This window comes from Mastacembelus armatus, chromosome 23 (genome assembly GCF_900324485.2).
Source record: "Mastacembelus armatus chromosome 23, fMasArm1.2, whole genome shotgun sequence".
NCBI lineage: Eukaryota > Metazoa > Chordata > Actinopteri > Synbranchiformes > Mastacembelidae > Mastacembelus > Mastacembelus armatus.
In genome coordinates, this window is record NC_046655.1 from 14,886,299 (window position 1) to 14,898,756 (window position 12,458).

Here is a 12,458-nt window from a genome sequence, read left to right on the forward strand (position 1 = left end):
CTTCACACACTGTAACGAGACGAGGTCAGCGGCCACGTGCACTGCAGTCAGCTAAGACAAACACATTAACAGTCACGCTGTATCGACATTTGATTCATTTTTAATGTTCATTGTCTTCAGGACATTTGATTTGTTCTACAACACTTGAACCACAGACGTTTTGCATGTTATTGTGGGCTTTCTATGTCTGTGGTCACACCTGTCCTGTCGCTCGTCCTTCTGTGTTTGTTTGTACTCATTTTATATATTTTGTGGTCGTTTTGTGTTTCTAATACTTTGGTATTTCTGCTTGTTTTGTATGTTTTTGTGGTGGTTTTGTGTCTCCAGTCACTCTAGTTTGTTTTGCATGACGTTGTGGCTTTATACCTCTGTGGTTATTTTGAGTCAGTGGTTGTTTTCTGTCACTTCAAGGTTATTCTATGTTTTATCCCTGTTGCACTTTTGCATGTCTGGTCTTGCAAGACTCTGTCATAGAAACACTGCAGGTTTTGTTGAGTTAATATTTATTTTCTTGTGCTCCACATTTTGTATTATCTACCGTGGCCACAGCCCCCACGCCAGCCCAGGCAGGATGAGTGCGATTAGGACAGATGAGAACAAGTTCACTGCATTGTTGTCTAAAATGGGCTTCCCGCAGATCCGCCGGGTGGTCGCAGACTCATAACTCACCACTTTCCCAACGCTGGAGTCAAAACCTGCACAAAGTACCAAAAATAACAGTAACCAAAAATAATAATTGAGGTGACAAGACACACAAGGTGAACCAAGGTGACAAGGTGAACCAGGTGTAATGTAACAAGACATGCCTCTGGGCGTGGCCTGACTCAATATAATGGGCTAATACCATATTGTGGGCGTGGTCTGAATATGTAATTTGACAAGACACACATCTGGGCGTGGCCTGACCAAATAATGTGCCTATTGGGGCGTGGCCTGAATATGTAATTTGACAAGACACACCTCTGGGCGTGGCTAGACCCAACTGGAGGCGCTGCTTCGCGGTTGTGGGCGTGGCCTGAATATGTAATTTGACAAGACACGCCTCTGGGCGTGGCCTGACCCAACAGTGTCCTGTTGGGGGCGTGGCCTGAATATGTAATTTGACAAGACACGCCTCTGGGCGTGGCCTGACCCAACAGTGTCCTGTTGGGGGCGTGGCCTGAATATGTAATTTGCCAAGACACACCTCTGGGCGTGGCCTGAATATGTAATATGACAAGACACGCCTCTGGGCGTGGCCTGACTCAATAGTGTGCCTGTTGGGGGCGTGGCCTGAATATGTAATTTGACAAGACACACCTCTGGGCGTGGCCTGACTCAATGGAAGGTGTTAGTGCCTTATTGTGGGCATGGCCTGAATATGTAATTTGACAAGGCACACCTCTGGGCGTGGCCTGACTCAATGCAAGCTGCTGATGCTTTATTGGGGGCATAGTCTGAATATGTAATCTGACAAGACACAACTGAGGGCATGACTTGACTTGACACAATACCTGAATACTGCATGTGAGCTCCCAGAAAAGAGTCCAACATCGATCCCACCAGGCCTGCCACACCTGCATATACCACAATTGGCCACTGGGGGTCTGCCAGGTGCAGGTCACTGACCAATAGAACCTGTGTTATAAAGTAAGCCACTCCCACAATTAACCCACCAAGGAAGCTAGCCACCAATCCAATGGGAGTAACTCCTCCATTTGTTCCTGCAGGGGAAATCAGCACAAAAGATTGAGAACAACACTTCGACATGGATCCAGTTTACGACTATGGTCTACCACTTTCACATCCAAATCATCTTTTCACACACATCACATCTTATCAATATATTTCTATTCTCAGACCATAATATTTGCAATGAAATACAGTTCTAACAGTACAAAACAATTCACTTTATATCTGATCAGCTGTTGTTTGGGAAGAAGTCACAACAGTTGCTACTAAATCACTGAAGGCTTTGCATTTTCCGTCCTGGAACACAACTCACCTTCTTTTCTCACAAAATACTTGAACCAAATGCTGAAACTCCTGCTTCACAACTATGAACTTTACAAGTTTGAAACTCTGGTTCTTCATGCATGAAGAACTGGGACAGCTGATCTCTTACCTACTGGAACCTCCCTCCACGTGGTGATGAGTCTTGGCTGGGATTGGCTGAGGACAGGCCCCACCTCCGACGCCCATGTGTCACCACTGCAGCAGGCGAGCGCACCCACTAGAGACAGGCACATCCAGGAGGCAGAGTACTGCTTACTGAAATCAATGGGGATCTCACCTGGACCCACCTGGAACACAACCAGCATGATTTGAAACTGCCTTTATCAAAAACTGATGAGGTTGTATTTGCTTAAAATAAAAAAAAAAAAAACAAACAGGATTTCATGTCATTTCTATGACGTGTTTACCTCGATCATATAAAGCAGTGCCAGCTCTGTGGGAACTCCTCCATTACAGAAGACCTGGACCCAGTTCCTCTGCCCCCCTGACACACACAAACATTATTACATTGACAGTAAAATCTCAGTCACAAACAAAATACACCTGTCTCACCTTCTTTGTACTCCACATCTATTTTCTTCTTCTGTTCTCCTCCCCACCTGGTCAGTTTGGAGCAGCTGAAGAAGAAGGCCAGCAGCGCAGAGAAGAAGCTGTAGTTCGCCATCGTCAGCACGAATCCCACCAGGAGAGCTGAGGAAACACACATTTCACAAAATCAGAGAAACAGTCAACTTTAATACATTTCCTTGTATTTAGATACAAGCATCTTCACTATTTTTCTACATTTAATAGACACAAACACTGCAGGAAATAATTAACTGATAATTATACAGAAGAGTGTACCAGTGACTAAATCTGCCTTTAGTCCATCTCTAAACACTAGTGCTCAGGAGTTTCATTCGTAAAAAGCCTCAGTATTTTCACCTGAACAGCCGGCCAGTGGACTTTTTAACAAACAGGAGGAAACTGTATTAACTGGGGACTACTTTGACTGGGGGATGAATCCACATTGAGTCTCTGGAGGCAGCAGAAGAGCTTGGGACTGTGTCAAAATAAAGTAGAGTGTGTCACTGATTGTTTCAACATCATAGACGAAGAACATTTGCCCAGGTTTTGGATAGAAATCAAAAGTAAGTAGTCAACAAGTATGAACATTCTGTAAGCAGTACTACTAAAACGAAAACATCAAACTAAACAGATGCATTTCTGTTTACAGTGTGAGCCACAAGACAGGGACTGTCGTAGTGTCACAGCAGCTCATCCTGACATTTGTTGTTTGGACTTTAGTTCAGGGCTTTTTAAAATTTGCTTTCTTGTAAAGCAGTAACTGTTTTAATGTTGGGCTGATGGACCACACATCATGTGATGTCCACAAATCTGTCAAACACTCTTTTCAGGAAATGATTTGTTTTTTGTGGATTTCTAATCGATTCCTTTTGGCTGTTTTGCAAACAGACACATTGTGTCCTCTGTGCCTTCTCTCAAGGAAAACTGTCCCCAGAACCACAGGCTGAGGTCACATTTCTAATGTCATCACGTAAAAGTTTAAAAAGAGCCACATAAATGATCTCATAAAAGGCTTCAGTACATTATCAGAACATTTCCAGCAGAATCAACAAGCTCATCTTTAACTGAAAACATTGTCTTTGGCATCAAGTTGTTTTTCATGGCACCTACATGATGTATTTGCCATGAAAACTGTGTGACTTCAATACGATACTTTTCTTTTTCTCACTGCAAATACATTTACAACCATCATCTGCTCATATTTGGTGAAATCTACTCAGAACAGGGTAGAACCACTGTTTAACTTTTCATTCATACAAAACAGATCTGTTCCACAGTGTCACCAATCCTGTGATAAAGGGCTCAGTATTTATAATGGGTTATAATAATAATCACATAAACATGTATGCGTCACATTACATTAATTACATCACCAGCATTTTACCGTTGCAGTGTGACCTCAGCCTGTGGCTCTGGGGACTGGGGAAAAGTCAGCAAAGACAGAATGTGTCTGTAAAACAAATCAATTTGAAGTCCAAAGGGATCATGTCAACACCAGACTGGGACAGACTCATCCATGCATTTATCTGCAGCAGGTTAGATTACTGTAAGGCAGCTGCAGAACATTCAGAACGCTGCCGCTCAGGCCCTGACTAGAACCAGGAAGTACAACCACATTACTCCTGTTCTCAGAGAACAGACTTTAAAACAGCCCTGCTTGTGTATAAGGGACAGGTCATCTGCTCGTGCCCAGAGTCAGGACTAAACATGGAGAAGCAGCACACAGTTGTGTTTGAGCTTTAGACGTGTAAAACATTTGGTCTTCTCAGAATCCAGGGCAGATTCAGGGAACACAACAATGAGGATTTATAGTGACGCCCAGGGGCTGATAAGGAAGTTCTGTGTGATGGGATTATGGTCACTTTATGCTGCTAAATCCAATTAAATACTAATGTTACACTGCAAACAACCCAGAGGCAGAAGTTTCTAAAAATAAAAATATTCTGTCTAAATTCTTTGTGATGCCTGAAGCAAACACATTTTTCTCATTCTTGACAAAACCCAGTGCACGTCAGGAATCTGTCCCCTACACTCAGGTCCACCACAACATGCAGGGACGTTACTGCACCACACTGCAACCAGTGTAAGATATCAGGCAGCATTAACTGTGTGAGGTGTGGAACTAAAACCCTCCATAGAACAAGTTTACACAGTCATTTAGTCCACAGTTCAATCTGGACCCACTCACCTCCCAGGGCTCCTGAGCGATCCAGACTGCGTCTCTTCAGACCTCTGATAGTCAACACCAGGGGAACCAAGATGGAGAACAACCACCGCCATGGTGACACAGGCTGCAGTGTGCCTGTAACCACACACACACACACACACATACTAATTCTATTCATTTGTTTAGCACCAAATCACAACACAACCATCTCAAGGCAATTTACAAAAGACAAAACCAAACAAATCCTCATGAGCAGCACTCGGAGACAGTGGAGAGGAAAAACCAGGATCAGTTTTGGTGGCCACCTGCCTCGACCAGTTGAGGTGAGGTGTATTTTATATGTCTATAAACACAGACAAAATCTTATTTGTCTTCTAAATGACAATGGTTCATCTTTGTCCATGTCTGTCTCTTTGTGTTACCCAAACTTCCCTTTGGATCAACTTCCTGTGGCCCCAGCGATCTCCTCGTTCACCTTCCTGTCACCCCAGCGATCTCCCCGTTCACCTACCTGTGGCCCCAGCGATCTCCCCGTTCACCTACCTGTCGCCCACAGTGATCCTCCGTGTCCTGACAGGACCGTTGCCCTGACAACGCTGTGCCGCAGAGGGCGCTATAAGCACACATGCCTGTAGTCCGGTAGTGCTAGAACGTGTCTGGCAGACTTTATTCAATGAAATATTTTATACCTATTTTTAACTTTTCCACATTGATTCAGAATCTCTTTAAAATGAACAACGATGCATCAAAAAGTTATTTTTCCCAGCCCCAGTTTCCTTACAAAAGACATCAAAATACTAAAGAAGAAGAACAAGTTTGTTTGTAACAGATAAACTGGTCTGATCCAGTGGGAGAACTGAAGCGCATCAAAGTTAATGAAAGATTTACTGAGCTCACACTCACACAGAAAGGAGACTGATCACATTCAACGAGGCCAAAGTGGACACAGGGAGACATTGTGTCATGAAAAACAAGAAAGAGCAAACATACTGTAGCTGTTTGTCCATGAAAAATGAAATAATGGGTGACAGTGTTGCTTTTGAGCTAATGTCTGTGGAAAAAGGGAATAAACTGAGTGTGAAGACTGAATTTACATGATTACATTCACATGATTTGTATCTATGCTCTTTGTCTTTAGGGACATTTTGGAACAATCTTAAAACGTTTCATGCAACAGGCTGCGTAGTTACAGAGAAGCATCCACGTGTACGTGGAGCTTTTAAAATGCAAAACTAAATCTCTCCTTCGTCTTCAGCTACTTTTCAATAGCAAAACAGCAAAAGTGCCTCACAACCATCATCAGCTAAGAACTTAGACAGACAGCTGTCTTTCTGTGTGACAGACGCAACATGAATCCAATGCAATGCCAACTTATTAAGTTGCTGTGTGTAAATTAAAGCCAGAAAGTAAAGACTTGTTAAACTCCTGTTGGCCGTCCTGTAGCAGGTGGCTCAGCTCACCGTAGTAGGTGCTGATGGTGAGGGACAGGACCCAGAAGAAGATGGAGAGTGCCAGGGTGGCACAGAGCACAATCATATCAGTCATCATCTTGATAGACTCCTTCATCAGCAGGTTGTTCTCAGACTCCATGCTGACAGACGGGCACAGCTGTAGAACGTGGGAGAGGGTCAGATCAGAGTGTGTGTGAATAAAGATCCACACTGGCATAAATATTCTCATGTGTGTGTGTGTGTATCAATTATCATCTACAGCAGCACATTCACACTTTAATTTTACTACAACATAAACAGACACATCTAAATCAGTGCGGAACTGGAGTGACTTCAAAGAAAATAAGGTTGGAGTCTTACAGCCATGTGCAAACAGCCCTTCATGTCTTACTAACTAACTAGTGTTTGGAAACAGCTTTGGCAGAGGCTTCAGCACAGAGGTGGAAATGCAGGAAACGCTGCACAATCACAGGGAAGATGTCACCAAATATGTGCGAATTCTAGCATCAACGGTTTAAAACGTTAACTGAGCAATTTACTGAGAGCCAAACAAAACCGCTTTAACTTGCTGTCTCACTTTAACGCTAATATTTCTAACCATATAGCTACATGTTTTTTATATAAAAGAACTCACCCATTATCTCCGGAGCCATCGTGACTTCACCTTATCTAACGTCACAGTCCGACACTTAGCTAACGACACTTCAGCTAAATCACCTTGACGCTTCTCTTTCGAGTTCGCACCAATATTTCTTTATTCCTTGACAAGTTGTCGTTTCTCCGATGAATTCATGAACGTTAGTAAATTAACACCCTAACAAAACGACACACCACAAGGGAGGAAGGTCGGAAGTATTTTACTGACGGACCAGCTTCCGCAAACAATCTGTTCTTAAAGTGACAGTACATTCAGTCAGTCAGGCAGGCCTATCTATAGATAGATAGATAGATAGATAGATAGATTAGATAGATTAGATAGATAGATAGATAGATACTCATGGCAAAACACACCTTTTTATCTAAATAATTACAATGAGGCTTTAAAACACAAACATCACACTGAATAAAAATATATCTTCCTAAACTCCAGAAAGTTCTGATTTGCATGTGAAAATCTTGACATTAAGCTGACATCCACTTGTTCCTAGTCTGCACATGCAAGGAAGAGATGATATCACTTACCACAGGGAGGAACAGACCAGGATGAGAGTAAATGTGGTTTATGCTCATTTTGAAGCAGCTGACCCTTTTTAAGGACAGTGGAGGTCCACCCATGACAGAGGGAAAAGACAGGAAGAGAGTTCTCATAACAGGGAATGCAAATGACTCATCATGGGAAATGTAGTCTTGAATGCTACCTAAATGTCAAACCTCATTAGGTTTGTAGGTAGGCTATTTTATCTTTTGGCATTTTGACCTGATTATGGAGCTAAAAAGTGAAGAATTCACCAACGTTATTATAATTCATCCTCGCAGAACATGAATTTCTGTTTCAAGCAAAAGTTATTAATGCATAAAATCAACAAAATCCACTTGCCGGAGGCACTGTGGGACGTGTGCATCCATCTATGTGTATATTTGCAACAGACAAACCTGTAAGTAAAACCAAACCTGTGAGTTAAAAAAGAAAGCAAAATTTAAAAAAAAATAGAAGTTAGGAGTGGTATGTATAGGATTCTTAATGAATATTTTTATATATATATACAGTACAGACAATCTATGAGCTAGTACAAGGATTTCAGTATAATTGTACGTGCTAACTGTAATACATTGGGTATGTTAGTAATGTGTAAGTGTACAGTTGTACAGTATTTTTTTGCACATAGACATTACTTCATATATATTTGCAAATAACACGGAATAATACACCTTCATAGTTTTTTCTACGAACGCAAACTGGCAAACGAATTTATTTTGGTACTTCTGACTTTCCGTAGTGTTTACTTTACGTGCGACTTAATCAATATGGCGTCGGTCGATTACTCTTAGCTACAATCGGGCGCTTTTTAAAAATGATTGTCGTTTTCAGCGAGTATTAACCGGAAACATTATGAAGGAATATGTTTCAGAATGATCCCAAGCTGTGTTAAAATCGTAGTTTAGTTTGAGCAGTGATATTTTACTGGCGCTTCGCTAGCATGGTTAGCTAGCCGTTAGCTAGCCATTAGCTAACAGGAGTCATGGCGGAGGCGGAGGAGCTGCGGCCCGTGCCCCGGGAGCGGGCCATCCTGGAGAGCTTCTTCACGCAGCTCGGCATGTTTTCCTTCGACCGGGCTAAGGACTACGTCGAGAAGGAGAAAGACACCAGCAAAAGCGCCGGGGCGATCTGGGTCGCCCTGTTGGCGGCGCTGGCTCACCTGGCCGCCGCTGAGAAGGCGTATCACGGCATGACGTTTCTGGGACAGAAGATGGGTAAAGTGTCCGAGAGTGATCATACTGTGTATAACACATACTGTGTATAACACACACACACACCCTCATCATGCTGTGTAAACACACACACACACATCATACTGTGTATAACACACACACACACACACACCCTCATCGTGCTGTGTATAACACACACACACACCATACTGTGCATAACACACACACACACCTGTGTATCTATAGCTATGCAAGGGAATGACAAAGTGTCTGAAATCAGTGAAGAGAGACAGAACTACCTTCTCTCACCTTGTGGGATCCACAGCTGGATTTCAGATTCAATAAAGGACCAAAGCTCAAGTTAGGAAAGTTATTTTAACAATGCTCTTTTTTTTATGCCCTAACTTGTTTCTAAAAATAGTCCCATGACATTGTCATTCCCAGTTGTGTTAATGTGCAAATAATTAAATTTGAACTTAAACAGTTTTGACAGTTGCACCTTCCCAGCACCAGATGGCGCTGTAGCATTAAATGATAAGGAGAAGTCAACCATTTTCATGTCCACAGTCTTCAGGCTGACTTCTGTTTCTAATCAGCCTGTTTCTTTTCCTGTGCCTGCAGGCGGTCAGTCCTTCTTCAGCCGTAAGGACTCCATCCGCACCATCTACACCTCCCTGTACAACGAGCTCAGGAAAGTGGTGGCGATGGGGCGTCACAGCCAGCCAGGCTCCGCCTCCTACCTGGAGGACCTGCTGTCGCACCTGTCTGAGCAGCTCTGCCACTTCACCCAGGCCCGCATGGAAATGGCCGACCTGTATGAGAAAATGCACTCACTGGGCAGCCAGAAGAGCATCAACTCAGACGAGCTGGTCACCACACTGGAGGCCGTGCTGCGGAAATACAGCTCCAAGTGTGTTTGCACCAGACGTACAGAGCAATGTGTCGTTTCCTCATTGAAGGGGAAATACTCTACTGTTTACCCCACTACATTTATTTAAGACCTAAAGCTATGAGTTAATTTGGAGCTGAAGGTTTTTCCTTTAAAAACATATGATGCTTGGTTCAGTGCACACATTTAGGTAATTTTTTTTCTTTAATACATTTTAAAAATCATTTAGAAAATTAAGTTTGAGATTTTTAAATAAGTTCATTTCAGTTAAAACAAAAACATCCTTACCTGAACTGCTGCGACCACTTTAATTCATAATTCTGTGCTTTTGAATGCAGGACTGTATTTTCTAGTGTGGTATTACTGCTCTTACTTTCTCAGAGGCTCTGAACTGTTTCTGGCTGCCATGTTTGGCCTAGAATATGAAACAGAAAGACATTACTGGGATAATGGAACATAAAGGAGAGAGTGACATATTGGGGTTGGAGGAGGAAAACGTCCTGCTTAATGCAGCAAACACAGGATTCCAGCCTTTCCCCCAGAGACATGTGAGCAAACCGTGTTCCTGCATCTGTAGCAGAGAGACAGCCTGCACGGAGGAGCTGTAGTCTGAGCCACTGCAGGCTGCACTTTGAAGGAGGTGCAGATGTTACAGCTGCATTCAGTTTGTCTGGCTCTTTAACGACTAACCTTCTCTTTGCTCCTTCAGGTTCCACCACCCCATCCTGGGCCGGGTGGAGGAGGGCTTCCAGACGGAGGTGGATGTGGTGACCCAGTTACTGCGTTGCCAGGCCCAGGTGTCCGAGTGGCATTTCCTGCCCGCTCTGCTCAGCCTGCACGGCGCCAACTCCAAACTCATGGCCTGGGGTCAGCTGTTCCAGAGGCAGAAAGAGACCCGCAAACATCTGTTTGGAGGTCAGTCCCAGAAGGCAGTGCAACCACCACACCTGTACCTGTGGCTGCAGCGCTTCCAGGCGGCGCTTCTTGCCAAATTTAGCTTCTACTTCCATGAAGCCCTGAGCCGACAGACGGCTCCAGCTGACATGAGAGCTCTGACTGCCCGCACCACCTCGGACTACTATGGAAAGATCTCCTCATTTATCCGCAAACACGATGCCAGCAACGTCTCTCTGGTGTTTGACAACCGTGGCTCAGAAAGCTTTCAGGGCCACGGCTACCACCATCCGCACTCATACCGAGAGGCGCCAAAGGGTGTGGAGCAGTTCCCCGCCGTGGTGTCCCTGCCGTCAGGAGAGCGGCCGCTCACACACTGGCCCAACGTCATCATGATGATGGGAGACCGCGCCGCTGAGCTCAACACTCTGGAAAAGGTGGTGCACTTCTACGACGACAAGGTCCAGAGCACCTACTACCTGACGCGGCCTGAGCCTCATTTCACACTGGTGGTGATCTTTGATGGCAGGAAGTCCGAGAAGGACCTGCACATCACCGCCTTCCTGCAGGAGATCTCAGGTTCTCTGCGAAACTCAAAACCCTTCAGCAGCCTGAAACCTGGGTCAAAGGGCTGAGACACATACAAAGACAAAACAAAGCAACCAACCAGTGGAACCAGTGGAACCAGATCATTTCTTACAGACAACTGTTTCCAATGCTCCTCTATTTGCTTTGAATCTGATTTAGTCAAAAATGAAGAAGAGACGATGATGATGGTTGTGACAGTATAATGAAGTGTGCTGCTCGCACTTCAAGCCTCAGCTGATTTACCATCTACTGAGCATTTTAATAATCTTGCATTAGTCACTGTTTTAACACATCAGCATTTATTTTTAAAAGCTTGTGTTTACTGTGCTTGACACAATTCAAATAAACTGTTGTGCATATACTGAAATAACTGAAGTGATGCGTTCACTGGTGTCATTTTTAATCAGTGTCACAAAGTTGTGTTCAAACAAAACATTTAGTGACTTTTTAGTGAGTTGAATGCTAATTTATTCAGGTTTTGTGTATAATATAAATACAACACGTTGATACAATCCATTTGGCTATATGAGCTCATCTTTAGGAAGCTCAGTTTTCAAATACAGCAACACTAACAGACAAAAACCATTTTCGTTATTATCAAACACATTCAAAGAAACCGCCCTTCGAGTTAAAACGCACCAACATGTTATGATGCTACATGCCAAGTACACAATCCTATACATCAAAGTGCAATGTCACAATGAGTTAATGCTAAAATTCATAATTCAGTAATCTACTAAACACTATGATTATTTCATTCGGAGTGCTGCTGCTCTTCGTTCTGGACATGCGTGAGTGGATTCACAACTCCCCCAAAAAGACAAGGATTAAAAAAAAGGCACTTTCACATACACACACACACACACACAGATCACAGATGTGCATCCATAGCCCATCTCAGCATGTCTCATTTTAATCACCACACTCACATCAGTTACCAGCCCGGTTGGAGGCCACATTCAGTGTGCTGTTCAAGTGTTTTTGGGCGTTTACACACAGAGCCCCACCCTGTTAGCTTATTGTGAATTTAAGGTTAACTAGTGACTTCAGTGTAACAAGCAGGTAAACCATTATTTTGGCACACACTCAACACACACGTACAGGAAGTGGCATGCTTTTCGCATTCGTTTTCCCAACTTGCACCTGTGTGTTCTGGCAATCAAGGCAGGCATGAATTATCTATCATCTATCACTATTCTAGTGCTTCTGCACTTACAGGGGAGCAGAACAAGGGCAGGCAAGCAGGACACACACACACACACACACACCCACACACTCTCCCTGTGCACACAGATACAAGAACTAAATCATACACCCACCCCCATCCCAGAAAAAAATTCTGTCCAAGCTCCCTCCACCACTCAACCATCACACCCTGTTTGAAGCCCCGGTCTGGGCGTGGGTCTCCCCTCCGAAAACACAAAAAGGCTGTTAAAAAGTTTAGTGAGTCGCCGCAGCAGCTCACTGAACATTCAATAGATGGCTGAACAGTCGTTAGATACTGGAAACATTCATTAAATAGCTGGACGTTGGTTAA

General features: G+C 43.7%; 2 protein-coding genes across 3 annotated transcripts; one reads left to right on the forward strand and one right to left on the reverse strand.

Moving 5' to 3' along the window:
• Positions 1-486: 486 nt before the first annotated feature.
• Positions 487-7,457, reverse strand: tmem19 (transmembrane protein 19). 2 transcript variants are annotated; one of them, XM_026326826.2, is made up of 8 exons: positions 7,363-7,457; positions 6,190-6,337; positions 4,751-4,864; positions 2,548-2,685; positions 2,403-2,479; positions 2,105-2,282; positions 1,494-1,703; positions 487-695 (listed from the first exon to the last, which is right to left on the reverse strand). In XM_026326826.2, exons 1-8 carry the CDS (start codon positions 7,453-7,455, stop codon positions 535-537), a joined length of 1,119 nt encoding a protein of 372 aa, XP_026182611.1. In that variant the 5' UTR covers positions 7,456-7,457; the 3' UTR covers positions 487-534. The 2 variants fall into 2 exon arrangements, with proteins under 2 accessions (XP_026182611.1, XP_026182612.1); XM_026326827.1 differs by lacking the exon at positions 7,363-7,457 and adding an exon at positions 6,815-7,020.
• A 672-nt stretch (positions 7,458-8,129) lies between these two features.
• On the forward strand, positions 8,130-11,288 carry kics2 (KICSTOR subunit 2). The gene is made up of 3 exons (XM_026327290.1): positions 8,130-8,592; positions 9,172-9,460; positions 10,149-11,288. Exons 1-3 carry the CDS (start codon positions 8,361-8,363, stop codon positions 10,966-10,968), a joined length of 1,341 nt encoding a protein of 446 aa, XP_026183075.1. The 5' UTR covers positions 8,130-8,360; the 3' UTR covers positions 10,969-11,288.
• Positions 11,289-12,458: the final 1,170 nt, after the last annotated feature.